The 16,012-nt window shown below is 41.7% G+C and overlaps 1 protein-coding gene across 8 annotated transcripts in view; it reads left to right on the top strand.

Moving 5' to 3' along the window:
* CFAP20DC (CFAP20 domain containing) overlaps positions 1-16,012 on the top strand; it is a 255,404-nt gene that overhangs the window by 22,516 nt on the left and 216,876 nt on the right. For 6 of the 8 annotated variants that reach the window (XR_013542793.1, XR_013542794.1, XM_072989319.2 and 3 more), the window contains exons 2-3: positions 2,010-2,075; positions 14,254-14,344. The exons of 1 other annotated variant lie outside the window; for it this stretch is intronic. Coding sequence is in view for 5 of the 7 variants with exons in the window: in XM_072989319.2 (XP_072845420.2) it covers positions 14,324-14,344 (21 nt within the window). In the remaining 2 variants the exon portion in view is untranslated. The remainder of the gene's footprint in view (positions 1-2,009; positions 2,076-14,253; positions 14,345-16,012) is intronic. One more of the 8 variants, XM_020795358.3, reaches the window with a different exon arrangement.

Genomic DNA, 16,012 nt, shown 5'->3' with positions numbered 1-16,012 from the left:
CAGCCTAGGGTTCAAGGGGTGGTGGAATTTGGGAACTAAAGTTGGCACCGTCCCCTAATGGAAGAGCACCCTTTAAGGAGGGGCATTCCTGACCCAGACCCAGAAGAGAAAATAACCAAACAGCACTAGTTGTCACCTTCAGTCCACAACTGAGGGCGCTCACATGTATCATAAATGATCTTCAACTCAGCCTTGACCAGAATACATACAGTACTTTGCTCTCTCAAGCCCCTGATGGTAGACTTGTACTTGATTACAGATTGTGACTGGGTTCTGGGGCAACTCTCAATTTCTCATATCTCCCCCCACCCCCGGCAATTAGACTTCAGATTTAACAGTAACATTTTTATTTAACAATTTAAATGGTTGCTCCAAGACCACTTTAAAGGGTTTGTCTCCATACACCAATGGATAAACATTGTTTACATTATCAGGTTCTGAAACCAATAAAATTTCTTAACAGTTGACCCCACCAAACCTCTCATGATCGTATGAAGGATAAAGGGGTTGACACCATTTTCCTTTAGTTCCCTTTCCCTTGATCTTTAGCTTCTCTTCTGTTCTCTCCACTCTTTCTCTCCGCAATGTAAAGGCTTCAGGGGGACGTTTCTATTCCTCATCCTTTCTGCTCCTTCTCTTGGTATTCTGAATGCAATTTTTTAGTCCAAGGATCCTCTAGCTCAGCCTGTTCATATTCTCCTCCTGCCTTGTTCTCTGACAATCCTTTGTCTCCCAACCTTTCTCCTTTTATATCATCCCCCTTCTTCGAGTTGTTTCTCTTTTTTCCCACCTCTTCTAATCCTTCTAAGGCCTCCTATTGGCCTTTCCCCATCTATGACCTTCCCTCCTTCAGTTTCCATGCAAGGTGTTTCATCTCAGTCTTTCACCTTCTTCAGGGCTTTGGTGAGAAGTCTATTCCCCTGTCATACAGCAATGTCAGTGGATAAGCTGGATGGGGGAAGAGGAAGCCAGCTCACTCGTGCAAAGGTTGTCAGTCTTGCCACCTTTCTTACACAGTCTCCCCTAATCTCAAGCAACTGTTGACACACAGCGACATACACAATGTTGATACAGAATAGGTACAAATCATAGAATCATAGAATAATGGAGTTGGAACAGGCTGATAAGGCCATTGAGTCCAACCGCTTGCTCAATGCTGGAATCCAAATCAAAGTATATTTGACAGATGGTTGTCTGGTTTTCTTTTGAATGCCTCAAACATTGGAGCTCTCACCATCTCCGGAGTTAATTGGTTTCATTGTTGTATTGCTGCAACAATTAGGAAGTTTTCCTGATATTGAAATGAATCTGGCTTTCTGTAACTTGAGCCCATTATTTCTTAGTCTTTCCTCATTGGGCTTGGTTTCCAGTGCCCTGGCTATCTTTGTTGCTTTTCTTTGAACTTGTTCCATTTTGTCAGCATGCTTCTTAAAGAACGGAAGGCAATATTCAAAATGAGGCCTAACCAGTGCTGAATAGAGGGGAATTAGTACTTCACTTGATTTGAATATTAACATAAAGCTGGCTTTAATAAGTTATACCTGAATGCTGTTAATATTATTATTTTTCTTTCTTGTGCTTTCTTTTTTCTTGTATTGCTTTTAAATCTCGATCAGTGAACCCCTATACTGATTGCAATATTTTATGGGGCATGTGAGGGTCTTCGTTTTATTTATAAATCATCCAGAGTAATGTGTTCACTAAAAATGCAGTATAAATAAATCAAATAAATAAATAAAATGTTCATTATATATTCCACTTGCAAGAAAGAGATGCCAATGAGCGCAGCAACTATAGAACCATTTCTTTAATTTCCCATGCAGGCAAAGTAATGCTCAAAGTGTTGCAATAAAGACTTTTCCCTTATATGGAGTGAGAAATGACTGATGTTCATACTGGATTCTGAAATGGAAGAGGTAGTTGAGATCATATTACTGATATCCACTGGCTACTGAAGCACCAAAGAATTTTAGAGTAATATCTGTCCTGTGCTCTGATCCTCTTATCAGCCAGAAGAATTGAGGTAACCTTATCAACTGACCTTCTGGAATCCATATGTTGCTGTTAAATGCCAGGTTAGTCCAAAATAAATCTGACCTAACATTAGATCTGATAGAAGATGAAAAGGCCAACCTTTTAAAACCAAGTCCTGGGTGGGAGAGGAAGGGGAAGTAGTCCTTTTGCAACTATGTTCCACGGGACATTCAATCCAGCATCATAGCAGGTCAGAAGGGTGGGGAGGAGATGCTGTAGTCCATTAAAAATCCATTAACATTAGCAAGATCTCTGTCCTGTTGTGCCCTGGTCTGGTTGTCTTCACCTCATGATGGACTATTGGGGCACAACAGGACTAGTGTATCACTCTCCCTGCTACCCAACTTACTATCTATCAGAATTGACAGAAGATGTCTCCAGTGCTGGGTTGAGGTCCTTGTGACTTTTTAGTTCCAAAGTATTTCATCATACATGTGGAGACAGTTGACTGGAGCAGGTCTTGATTTCAGGGAGGTTATGGTTCCATGGGCCCATGCTTGTTGCATGTCACACCCACAATCTGGTGTTTGCATCGGGATAGGGAAGGGATGATCTGAAGGTAGTCTAGTATGAGTACTACTCCTTATCATAGTCACATAATTTCCTTCTGAGATGTTGACTCTATGCAACTGAGTTATCTTATTTTAAATTAGGTCATTGCCAGGTTGTTTCATTTGTAGAACAAATAACTTGCATTCATCTTTAAACATGTAATATTGACTTAATTGTACTTTCAATTTAGTTAAGCAATTACAAAAATACACTTAATTCACAAATTCAGATACACAAGTTTGCTGTGGTTTTGATTGTTGGCCATGTGACCATGGAAAGATTGTCTTCAGACAAACGCTGGCTCTATGGCTTGAAGAGCGGGATGAGCGCCGCCCCCTGGAGTCGGACACGAGTGGACAAAAATTGTCAAGGGGAACCTTTACCTTTACCTTTACCTTAAGGGGGTTCTTTAAAGTCCTGGTAAAAGACTATTGATTCACCAGCGAACATACAGATAATAGATTAATATCACAAAGTGAAAGCTTTGAGAGATGTAGTCTTTTGGAACTCCATTTTTATTCTTTCAAATGCAGTAGTGAACAATCATAATGCACTAGCTAAAAGGGAATCTGTTGTTAAGTTGTAAGGTGTAGTAGTTTAATGTTCAGGAAATAGTTGGATATTAGAAGGGGAAAAAGATTAGTACAGTGGTGCCTCGCATAACGTTTTTAATTGGTTAAAAAAAACGTTATGCGAAACATCGTTATGCGAAACACCATTTCCCATAGAGATGCATTGGAAACCGGTTAATCCGTTCCAATAGGCACGGATTGCCGTCCTTAAGCGAAAAAACCCATAGGAAGCATCGTTAAACGATACAATGTATCCTCCATTGGAATGTATTGTAGCTGACTCAATACATTTCAAGGGCTTTGCGAAGTCAATTTTTGCAAAATTAAGTGTGTCATAAAAGGGTCAAAAATGGGTTTAAATGCTTGGATTAGCTTCTGCACCCTCTAAAACGGATGCAAAAGTTAATTTGGCTTTGATCTGACTTTTCGTTAATTAATGGTGAATTTTTTTCCCCCAACTTTTGACAGCTGTCAAAATCTGACAGCTCCATTATTTCCTATGGGGGAAGAAAAAATTCACAAAAAATTAATGAAGCCTCAGCAACTGTTCTAAATTCTTGGGTTCGTTAGAGGACCCCCTAAGTTGTGTGCAAACCTGATTTGGCTTTGATCTGAACTTTCGTTAATGTTTTGTAAATTGTTTTCTCCCCCATAGGAAAGCATGGAGCTGTCAGATTTTGACAGGTCCATTGGTTCCAATGGGCCAAAAAACAAAAATTCACAAAAAATTAACGAAAAGTTAGATCAACGCCAAATTAAGTATGCACACATTTTAGAAGGTGCACTAATGATTCCAAGCATTTAAAACTGTTTCTCAATATGTTAAGACACTTTTGTAATTGAAAAAATGAACATCGTTAAGTGAAGCAGGGGACCTAAAACAAAAAACGTTAAGCGAAGCATGGTCCCAAAAACGCTATGCGAAAATCGCCCATAGGGAAAAACGTTATATGAAGCACAATCTGACTCTGAAAAAATAAACGTTAAGCGAAAAAAACGTTAAACGAAGCAAACGTTATGCGAGGCACCACTGTACAGAAGAAGAGAAAACAGGAAATATCACATAGAAGTTACTGACAGTACAATAAAGAAGTCATGTTACAGCCTTGTTTAGTCACGCTCCACCTCCATTTGATGATATGAATACTTGACAGTTAAGGAGTTAGTTACCCAAATCTTTGGAAAGACCTAATGGTTAAAGGAAATGTGAAATTATCCTTCCTGATTTTATTTCTTCAGTGATTGTACATTCACATTTAGATCACCAGTTTAAGTCAAACAGTGGATATAAAAATTTTACACACCCCTGTTAAAATGTCAAGTGTCTGTGATGTATGTGACAAACCCAGACCTACTGGGATCTGCCACACGTTAACTAAGCTGCCACCAACCATTCCCTATAAGAAGTCACACAGACCAGGGATGGATTTTTAACAAATAACAGAATAAGGTTTATTTAAAACAACACACAGGGAACATAAAAGGATCAGGTGAATAAGATATAGTAACGTGGCTTATTCTCATTCATACATGCATACAGTTTGGTTCACACAGAACCCTTAACTTGAAGCACAGACCCTGAACCTATCAGTTCTGGCTAACCAACAGACACCTGAACCTATCAGGTTGGTACTCTGACACACAGTAGTACCCTGTCTGACACACAGACTCCCACACCAGCTTCTTCTTCCCAGCTGCTGCTTCGTCACATCCCAGCGTCTCTCCTTCTCCACACAGGCTTCACCTATATATACAGTACAGCCCCTCCTCCTGATGTCCCGCCTTCCACTCCCCATAGGATGGAACTTTCCCTCCAAACCCATGACAGACAGGTAACACCAGTGCTGTATGTAACACCTCCCCTCTTTATAAGTTGTTTTGTAGGGGGAAAGCTAAGGTGCTTTTTCCCAAAAAACAACCTGGATAAAACACACAACAACAGTTATACATACCATATCATACTTACTTATACTTACATTCTAAGTTAACCATAGCAATTAGGCATTTAAACATTTACCATATACATTACATCAATTTACCTTTATTCATACAAACCAAATTCAAAAAACCAGGTACATTTAACCTTTTTGTCATCAATATATATACATAGTCCATGTTTCTTTCGCCGTCTTCAATCTTCAGGTCTTCTTGACAAGGCGTCAGCAACACAGTTCACTGACCCTCTGACCACCTTCACTTCAAAGTCATAGTCCTGTAGGTTTAAAGCCCACCTCATAAGTTTGCTATTGTGGGTTTTCATTGTCTTTAACCATTGCAGTGGTGCATGGTCAGTGCACAGAACAAAATGTCTTCCCCAGATGTAAGGCTTGGCCTTCTGGATCGCGTAGACTAGGGCCAAACACTCCTTCTCCACGGTTGCCAAATGTCTCTCACCTTTTTGAAGTTTCCTACTCAGGTAGGACACTGGATGCTGGTCACCATTCTCATCCTCCTGGCACAGAACTGCTCCTACCCCGCTGTTAGACGCATCGGTGTAGATGATGAACTCCCGGTCAAAGTCTGGAGCCCGCAGCACTGGATAGTTGATGAGCGCCTGCTTCAACCTCTGGAACGCCGCCTCACAGTCGCTGGTCCATGGGATGCGGTCATCAGCCTTCTTCCTCGTCAGATCGGTCAGCGGAGCCGCAATCTCGCTAAACCTCGGGATGAACTTTCTGTAGTAGCCCACCAACCCAAGAAATGATTTGACTTTTTTCTTGGTGTTGGGTCTAGGCCAATCACGAACTGCTTCTATTTTGGCCTCCAGGGGTTTTATCACTCCTCCCCCTACCATGTGACCCAAGTATTTTATTTCTGGGCTACCCAGCTGCAGTTTGTTCCCTCTGCAAGGCCTAGGCCAAAGCACCTCCTCCCCTGGGTTTAAGTGCCTCTCCCTGCCTTCCTGGTCATCCCAAGCTTTCTTTCTGACCTTTTGAGCTTGCAGGGTCTCTGCTGCTAGCTCTAGGTTTCTCTTTAGGTTATTCCTTAAAGAGTCTATATATGTCACAACGTCTTGTGGGTCATCCTGGGTGATCTGCTCCCAATCCTGCTTGATCAAATCACAGGGCCCTTTCACCCTTCTCCCAAATAAAAGTTCAAATGGACTGAACCCGGTACTGGCTTGTGGCACTGATCGATAAGCAAACAAAAGGGATTGCAGCTTCTGGTCCCAATTGTTTGGATTCTCTGCCAAGTAAGCCCTAATCATGCGCATTAGAGTCCCATTGAACTTCTCAGTTAACCCATTACTTTCAGGATGATAGGCAGTAGTTTCCTTGTGCTTAATTCCACAGATTTGCCATAAGCGTTTCATGAGCTTTGATGTGAACGATGCGCCCAAATCTGTGATTATTTCTGAGGCAAATCCCATCCTGGACATATACCCCACCAAGGCATCTGCCACTGTGTTAGTTTCAATGTTAGTCAAGGGTATGGCTTCAGGGTACCTCGTGGCATGGTCCACAATGGTGAGAATGAACCTGTTCCCCCTCTTTGTGGCCTTGGGCAAAGGTCCCACAATATCCACCCCTATGCATTTGAACGGAGTGTCAATCACAGGCAAAGGGCACAACTTTGCTTTGGTCCTGTCGCGGCTATTCCCCTGCCTTTGACACACATCACATTGTTTACAGAACTCCCTGATCTGCTTCCCTATGTCAGGCCAGTAGAAATTCTGTGTGATTCTCTGCTGTGTTTTGTTCACCCCTAAGTGCGCAGCAAACACGTCAGAGTGCCCCCTTTGTAAGATCATGGGGCGATACTTTTCAGGTACCACCAGCTGACTTCTGATCCCATCTCCCCCTTTTGAGATATTCCTCAGGGTCTCTCTATATAAAATCCCCTTTTTCTCCAGAAATCTCACTGGGGTTTCAGGTGTTAGCTTGGCGTCAGTCACTTGTTCAAACCACTTTTGGAGAGTGGTGTCTGCCTTTTGCTCCTGTCCAAATCTGCTGTCTGTGGTTAAGGTTTCCACCACAGCTTCTGAACTCCCCTCTGCTTCCGTCTCTGGCTCATCATTACCCCCTTGAACTGTCCCCGTGGTGGCTTGTGAGCGTGTAATCACTAGCACCCTTTTCACATGTTCAGCCAGGTCATTTCCCACGAGCACGGCTGCTGGCAGAGTCGATGAAATCGCTAGCCGCCAAACTCCCCTCCAGCCTTGAAAGTTGACAGGTACCTCCGCGACTGGGAGTGAGATTATCTGCCCCTCAATCCCTGCTACCTTTATGCTCTCATTCGGGATTATATATTCCCTAGGAATAATATCTGGATGGCACAGGGTCACCTGAGAACAAGTGTCCCGCAGCCCCCGATACTGACGGCCAAGTATTCCTACGTCCACCCCTGCTGTCTCAAACAACTGAGAATCTGTTCTCACGAGCAAGCATCGCTTGACCTCCACAAGAGGACCACCTTCCTCAGCCTGATCAGCAGATGCAGCCGTTCCAGACTGAGCAGCCATGGCAACAGGCTCCCTCAGTGACAATGAGCCTTGCTCTCTCTGGACACAGAACACAGCTTTTGGCTTGGTTCCACTAGAATCCTGAGGCACCATTCCTTTTAGCTGCTTTAATTTCTCACACTCTGAGATTAGATGGCCCTTTCCCTGACAGAAATAACATTTTCTGGTGTATTTTGAGTCTTTCTCATCTTGTTTTGGTTTTCCCTCCAAAATCTGAGGTCTTGGTTTCATGTCTGAGGGCTTCCCTTCACCATGGGCCCCTCCCCCTTGCTGGCTTTTCCCTGGTCCCTGAGAGTACTTGCTGTAGGTTTCTTTGGGTTTACCTACAGATTTCCCCTCACCCAAGGGCTTTCTTATTTGGGAAATAAAATCTGCGATCTCGGCTGCTTCTGCCACAGATTTTGGTTTCCTTTCCCTCACCTGGAATTTCAATTCCCCATGCAGGACTGAATAGAACTGTTCCAGCGCTATCAAATCTTTAAGCTGTTGAAAGGTCTCTGTCCCCTCCTGCGATAGCCATTTCTCAAGCAGCCTCACCAATTGGGCCCCCACTTGGGTAAAAGTCTGCTCTGGCTTTTTGGTGATTGACCTAAATCTTTGCCTCAGCTGTTCCGCATTTATCCCATGTCTTGCAAACACCAGTTTTTTAAACTCTGCAAAATCTTTCATCAGTTCCTCAGGCATCTCGGCATAGACCTCAGCCAGGCTACCACTGATTAAAGATCGCATGATGGTCATCTTCTCAGTTTCCCTCACTGAGAAGTCCACAAACGCTCTTTCCACTAAGGAAAAGAATACCTCAGGACAATCTCCCTTGTGGTACACAGGGAATTTCTTCAGGTCAGCCTTAGACAATTGGCCTCCCTCAGAATCCCTATTGTTATTATTATTCTGGTTCATCAGTTCCAATTTTCTTAATTCAAACGCCATTTTCTCTCTCTGCAATTCCAATTCCATTCTCTGTCTCTCTAATCTTTCTTCCTTTTCCATTCTCTCTCTCTCTAATCTTTCCTCCATTTCCCTCACCCTCAGTTCATGCTGTTGGGCTATGAGCAATTTTCTGAGCTCTGGGTTCTGTTCTCCCGTGCTGTCACCGTGCACTGAGCCAAATTCCTCCTCAGAACCTTGGTCAACCTGGGGGTCTTTCACTTCACCCATTTCTGCCATTTGGCTTCGAGTCAAGGGCATAATCCCCCCTCAGAACAAGCTGCTTTAAAAAGTCAAGCCTCAAAATAAAACGACCACTTTTTTCCTCTTTTGCCTCAGAACCAGCTTTCTATAGATTGCTGCTGTTCTTCAGCACTACTTGCAACTGTAGCGAGTTAGAGACTACCCCCCTCTGCTGGGCCTCTCAGCTGGCAGGCTAAATCACTGCTACTACACAGTTTTGCCTCAGCTTTTTTCCCGCCAAAAACAGGCCGCCTCAGAGCACCCTACTCTAGTCCCCAATCTGAGGTTACACGTTCTTCTACTAGTGCCCCCCCCGTGAGGTACACCTAGAAGATTACCTACGTGCTCTCAGATTGTCCCTGACTAGACCCCCCTTGCTCTGGGCACACTTGCCAAGGCTTTGCTGGACCACTGGACAACTGGACCAGTCGTATCCCACACGCTGGACACCAATCAATGTGACAAACCCAGACCTACTGGGATCTGCCACACGTTAACTAAGCTGCCACCAACCATTCCCTATAAGAAGTCACACAGACCAGGGATGGATTTTTAACAAATAACAGAATAAGGTTTATTTAAAACAACACACAGGGAACATAAAAGGATCAGGTGAATAAGATATAGTAACGTGGCTTATTCTCATTCATACATGCATACAGTTTGGTTCACACAGAACCCTTAACTTGAAGCACAGACCCTGAACCTATCAGTTCTGGCTAACCAACAGACACCTGAACCTATCAGGTTGGTACTCTGACACACAGTAGTACCCTGTCTGACACACAGACTCCCACACCAGCTTCTTCTTCCCAGCTGCTGCTTCGTCACATCCCAGCGTCTCTCCTTCTCCACACAGGCTTCACCTATATATACAGTACAGCCCCTCCTCCTGATGTCCCGCCTTCCACTCCCCATAGGATGGAACTTTCCCTCCAAACCCATGACAGACAGGTAACACCAGTGCAAGTTTTTAAGGATGCATACGGCATAGATGAGTTTTCTGAGGGAAAAGATTTACAATCCAAAGTGGCAGTGGATATGGTTTATGAGTGTGAAAGAAAGAGAAAGCCACAAACTATTCTGAAACCAAAAGAAGGCACAACAAAACCTGAATTATTCTGAAGGAAACATGAGGGAAACATGGGACCCTAAGTACTCTCAGGGACCAGGGAAAAGCCAGCAAGGGGGAGGGGCCCATGGTGAAGGGAAGCCCTCAGACATGAAACCAAGACCTCAGATTTTGGAGGGAAAACCAAAACAAGATGAGAGAGAATCAAAATACACCAGAAAATGTTATTTCTGTCAGGGAAAGGGCCATCTAATCTCAGAGTGTGAGAAATTAAAACAGCTAAAAGGAATGGTGCCTCAGGATTCGAGTGGAACCAAGCCAAAAGCTGTGTTCTGTGTCCAGAAAGAGCAAGGCTCATTGTCACTGAGGGAGCCTGTTGCCATGGCTACTCAATCTGAAACAGCTACGTCTGCTGATCAGGCTGAGGAAAATGGTCCTCTTGTGGAGGTCAAGCGATGCTTGCTCGTGAGAACAGATTCTCAGTTGTTTGAGACAGCAGGGGTGGACGTAGGAATACTTGACCGTCAGTATAGGGGGCTGCGGGACACTTGTTCTCAGGTAAGTCAAACAGTGGATATAAAAATTTTACACACCCCTGTTAAAATGTCAAGTGTCTGTGATGTAAAAAAATGAGACAAAGATACAGTAAATCATTTCAGAACTTTTTCCACCTTTAATGAGACCTATGAACTGTACAACTCAGTTGAACAACACACTGACATCTTTTAGGTGGAAAGAAGTAAAAAAAAAACTGAAATAATATGGCTGCATCTGTGTGCACACCCTCTCTGAAGGAGAGTGGGATTTGTAGTCAAAGAAAATGGAGACTGTGAGGTTCAAAGTGAGATGATTTTAAGGCATTGGAATGCATTAGGCAGTGAGACTGTTTTTCAGATTCACTGACTGCCTGGTGCAGTACAGAGAGAACTGTGATAACAAGGCAAGGACAAAGAGGCCCAGTGAAACCCAAACACACATATCGTTTTAATTGGCAGCGAAATAACTCACCTGGACTTCATGAGAATTCTGGGTGGAGGGTCGTATTAAACCTCTTTGAAGTTAATTGGTTTATAGCTATTGAGTATCAAAAGTAGGAGGTCTTAGGGATGTAAGAAAAGATGTATGATGGGATGTGTTAGAGAATCGAGAATCAGATGGATTGTGTTATGGGATAGATTGCTTACAGAATGTAGCAAGGAAAATCAGTTTGGTTGTTGTGGGTTTTCCAGGCTGTTTGGTCGTGTTCTTAAGGTTTTTCCTCCTAATGTTTCGCCAGTCTCTGTGGCCAGCATCTTCAGAGGACAGGAGTCAGAACTCCTGTCTTTTTAAAACCAGAAGGAGGAGGAGGGAATAGCCCACCTCAGAAGCTACAATGATTACTTAGCTTAGTTTTTAAAGTTTCTTATTTTAATAAGAAATAGCAGCTTTATTTAACCATTGTAATCTTGGATATATTTATGCTAATGCTTTTGCAAACAACTGTTTTACTATGAAACTATATTTCTTTTAATAAAAATGATTATAAACTCAACTAAGGACTAGTCCCTTGAACAGCAAGGTTACACTTAAATCCAGTGGATTGGAATAAGTCACTCACTTGCTATTAAGAGAGGTCCCACCTTGCAGAGCTGTTGTGTGTTCTGAGGAAACACAAAGCCCATGCTTAAGTTCTTTAAGAGTAAGCAAAAAATTTATTTTACAGTCAGGCTTGTCCATGGGACTTATGCTAAGCACTTCTAGGGTTTAGAGGACCTACTTCAGAGAGAAGGTGGTAGATTTGCGCCCACAGTGGCTCCCTGTCCAAACTTCATACTCTCTTTAGGGAGAGCTTGAGTGTCACAATACTTTGTCGAAGCACCTTTTGATTTTATTACAGCACTCAGCCTTTCTTGGTATGAGGCTATTAATATGGCACATCTTGACTTAGCAATATTTGCCCACTCTTCTTTGCAGATCAATCCATAGATAATTCAATGAGATTCAGGTCTGGGCTCTGGCTGGGCAATTTCAAAACGTTAATCTTCTTCTGGTGAAGCCATTCCTTTGTCAATTTGGATGTACGCTTTGGGTTGTTGTCATGCTGAAAGATGAAGTTCCTACTCATGTTTAGCTTTCTAGCAGAAGCCTGAAGGTTTTGTGCCAATATTGACTGGTATTTGGAACTGTTCATAATTCCCTCTACGTTGACTAAGGTCCTTGTCCCAGCTGAAGAAAAACAGCTCCAAACCATGATGCTGTCACTACCATGCTTCACTGTGGATATGGTGTTCTTTTGGTGATGTGCAGTGTTGTTTTTGTGCCAAACATATCATTTGGAATTATGACCGAAAAGTTCAACCTTGGTTTCATCAGACCATGACACTTTTTCCCACGTGCTTTTGAGAGACTTCAGATGTGTTTTTGCAAAATTTAGATGTTTTTTTTTCCTAAGAAAAGGCTTCCGTCTTGCCACTCTACCCCATAGGCCAGACATATGAAGAATACAGGAGATTGTTGTCACATGTACCACACAGCCAGTACTTGCCAGATATTCCTGCAACTCCTTTAACATTGCTGTAGGCATCTTGTCAGCCTCCCTGACCAATTTTCTTCTAGTCTTTTCATCAATTTTGCAGGGACGTCCAGTTCTTCGTAATGTCAATGTTGTGCCAATTTTTTTCCACTTGATGACTGTCTTCATTGTGTTCCATGGTATATCTAATGTCTCAGAATTTCTTTTGTACCCTTCTGACTGATACCTTTTAACAGTGAGATCCCTCTGATGCTTTGGAAGCTCTCTGTGGACCATGGCTTTTGCTGTAGGATGCGACTAAGAAAATGTCAAGAAAGACCTACTAGCACAGCTGATCCTTATTTGGGATTCCTCAGAGGCACTTTAAATGATGGCAGGGATGTACTGACTCCTACTTTACATGAATTTGAATGTGATTGTTTACTGCTGAACACAGCTAGAATCCCCAGGTATAAGAGGGTGTGCATACAGATGCAACCATATTATTTAAGTTTTTTATTTTTACTTCCCTCCACCTACAAGATTTCAGAATTCTCCCTCATTTTTTTTATCATAGACACTAGACATTTTAACAGGGGTGTGTAAACTTTTTATATCCACTTTAGTTATCAAATGAGAAGCATGCGTTTTTGACCTGGGACCAAGCTGTAACTTTTCTTTAGAACAGCTTGACTTGCAGCACTGCTAACCTCCAGTATACTTTCTTGACTCAAGAACAGATGCTCTTTCTTAATATGCTTGTAGAAAATGACATGAAGGAAGATAGTCACTCCTGTAGAAAACACATTTCAGTTTTCTTTAAAGTGGCTTGAGCGTAATAATATGCTCTACAATCATGCTGTTTTTTCTTGCTTTTAAAACAGTGGCCAAAAACCTGTTGTGTAAACATAAATGAAGTTATAAGTTTCAGTTTGCTAATTGCTGATTGAGAGGGAATGCCCATATCTCACCTGTCCATCATGTGTAGCTCTAGAGCTATAGCCTATGAGAGGACAGGAGGGCAGAGTCAGAGGGAGAGTTGGAGACAGAGAGAGAAGGAGAGAGGTTTTGAAGGTTTATGGGAGAGATTGGAAAGTTGGTGTAGTTGGTTGATGTGTTAAAGAATAGTTAATGGATAGAAGTATAATAAAATAGATAGACAGTCATCAGATCTTATTCCAGTGATTGATGTGAAGTAATACAAATAAAGTAACATGTTTAATATCCAAGTTTAATGAGTGCAACATAATAAAATATCTATGAACCTATTTGTGTGAGTCAACAACCAAATAATAAATACTGTAATCAGTTATGTTCAACAACACATTTCTATGCAACATTATTGGTAAAGTGTGGATAAAGATCCACTGGTGGCAGTTGGTGAAAGGAGAAATAAGCAAGTCGTGTCCAAAGGTGGACCTGGGTTTGAGGGAAACAAACTTAGGGACACTGGGGGTGCGCGGCACTGATAAATAAAGAGACCCCACCACTTAGGGTTTATGCACATGTACGAAGCCGATGTGCATGTGTGCCCCAGAAAATCACAGTGAAGGCACTCTATGTACCAGCATGGAATGAGCCAAAACTTACAACTGTGTTTACATCACACAACAGGATTTTAGCCAATTAGTTTTAAGAATCAGTATATTCAATTAGAATGTTGTATAAATAGCTGTTGCATCACCCTCAACATTGACTTATGTTTAAGATAAAGGATTTGACCTGAATAAAGAGAAAAATGAACAGGGTAGCATAACCAAAATGAAGAAAATTCAAAGTGAAACACCCTACTGATATTATGGAACAGTGCTAGTACTGATCGATAGTTGAAACATGCATCAGCTTAACTTTTAGTTAAGCTTTTTATAAAATCTCATGTAATCGTAATTTTTCCCCCCAGCGACTTTTTGAAGCACCGAATTGCTCACTGATGTATTGCAACCATTTTTCCAGCTGAAATACCTGTCAAGATGTTCAAAAATGAGTATCAGGTAAAGTAGAAATGTTTCTAATGCGTATTAACTTACATATCTTTTACAAATGTGAAAAACAAATAGAACAAAATATTGGATATGTCAGTCTGTGAATGAGTAGTAGTTGAAAAATTTGTGTATTGATTTAGAAGTATCCTGTATGACAGTGATTTTTATATATATATAGTGTAAGAAGAAATTATTTTCATTTCTACTATATAGCATTCTAAGGCTTCTTTGAAAACTTGACCAAGAGTTTGACATTTTGGCAGGCACTGATAGCCAATCATTAATTGTGATTATCCACAATTTTGCCCCTCCAGAGTCCCCTCTGAAAAGTGTGTGAGAAAGGGAGGGCATTAATAGTAGTATTCAGTAACTGATTGTCCAAAGTCGTTCATGATTGCTTAACAGCAATTTGGCAACTATTTGTGCAGTGGCTTAACATTACATTTTTATATACAAGCACTAATTTTCTTGATGTTAATCATTTCATACATAGTACATTGTTATACTTTAATTCACAGTGTATGAAAACTTTATATTAGAGCAGTGGTTCCCAACCTTGAGCAACCAAGGTGTTCTTGGTCTGCAACTACCTAGAAGCTTACACAACTAGCTGTGCAGGCTGGGGTTCTGGGAGTTGCACTACAAGAACACCTGGGTTACCTAAGCTTGGCAACCATTCTGTCTCATTTGTCTCTGAACAATCAAATTTACTTTCATTCTCTTTGATTGGGGTCTGAAGATAATCATTATTGTCTTTCTGATGATCTCCAACAGATTGAAACCTGTGATGCAGAAACATATTTATGGGTGAAATGTTGTCAATACTGGGGCATATGTACATGTCATGATAAGCCAGAATATGTACTTGAGAAGATTGGTTTATTGTAAATGAAGCAGTGTGCTGGTACTTGATGCCTATATGCTCCTGTTTAATAGCATTCTTTTTCTGCTATAAACATCTACTGTACAGTTAAATTCCTTCTGTCCTTGGTGTGTTTATGTCTGTGCTTAGTCTTCCACTTGTCTCCCAAGGCAAGCCGCAGTAATAATTATTTGGGGTGTGCCTTTTTTTGTTTGCTTTTTGTTTGCTTTTTTTACAGGCAGGTGCAGTACAGCTCTCAGAATTCTCCCAGAATTCCCCAGGCAGAATTCTGGCAAATTCTGCCCACAGACACATAGTTTCAAACTCCTACATTTCGCTTACCTGAAACAGGCCTCTATTCCAGGTGCAAAAAGAAACCTCCTGTACAAAAAAAAGAAAGAAACAGCCTCAGTGCTTCCTGGGAGACATAGGTTGTTATGGGACTTGTAGTCTCACTGTCCATTAGGCTTTGTTGAAGGGCTCCTTCTAAAAAAAACACCTGCACCTCCTAGGAAGTATTGAGGCAAGATTTTGTTTTGGAGTTCTTTGTTTTTGTTTGTTTGTGCGTTTTTTTAAATATATGAATTAGTCCTGAGAAAACTTGGAAGGGAGGCCTGTTCCAGGCGAGTGAAAAATAGGAGTGCTTAGATGTCCATGGACAGGAACTCTCAGAATTTTTCCTGGAGAATTCTTGAAGAATTCTAGTCAAAAACAGTCTAATAATGTTAACATTTTAAATTTGTTCAAACTTTGTACTTTATATACATTTTAAATTGTGCAGTATTTTGATATGAATAAAGAAAGAAATGCACATC

The sequence above is a fragment of the Pogona vitticeps genome, chromosome 2 (genome assembly GCF_051106095.1).
Source record: "Pogona vitticeps strain Pit_001003342236 chromosome 2, PviZW2.1, whole genome shotgun sequence".
Taxonomy (NCBI): domain Eukaryota; kingdom Metazoa; phylum Chordata; class Lepidosauria; order Squamata; family Agamidae; genus Pogona; species Pogona vitticeps.
The sequence above is the reverse complement of the archived record's forward strand: the minus strand, read 5'-3'. Positions and strand labels throughout refer to the sequence as shown.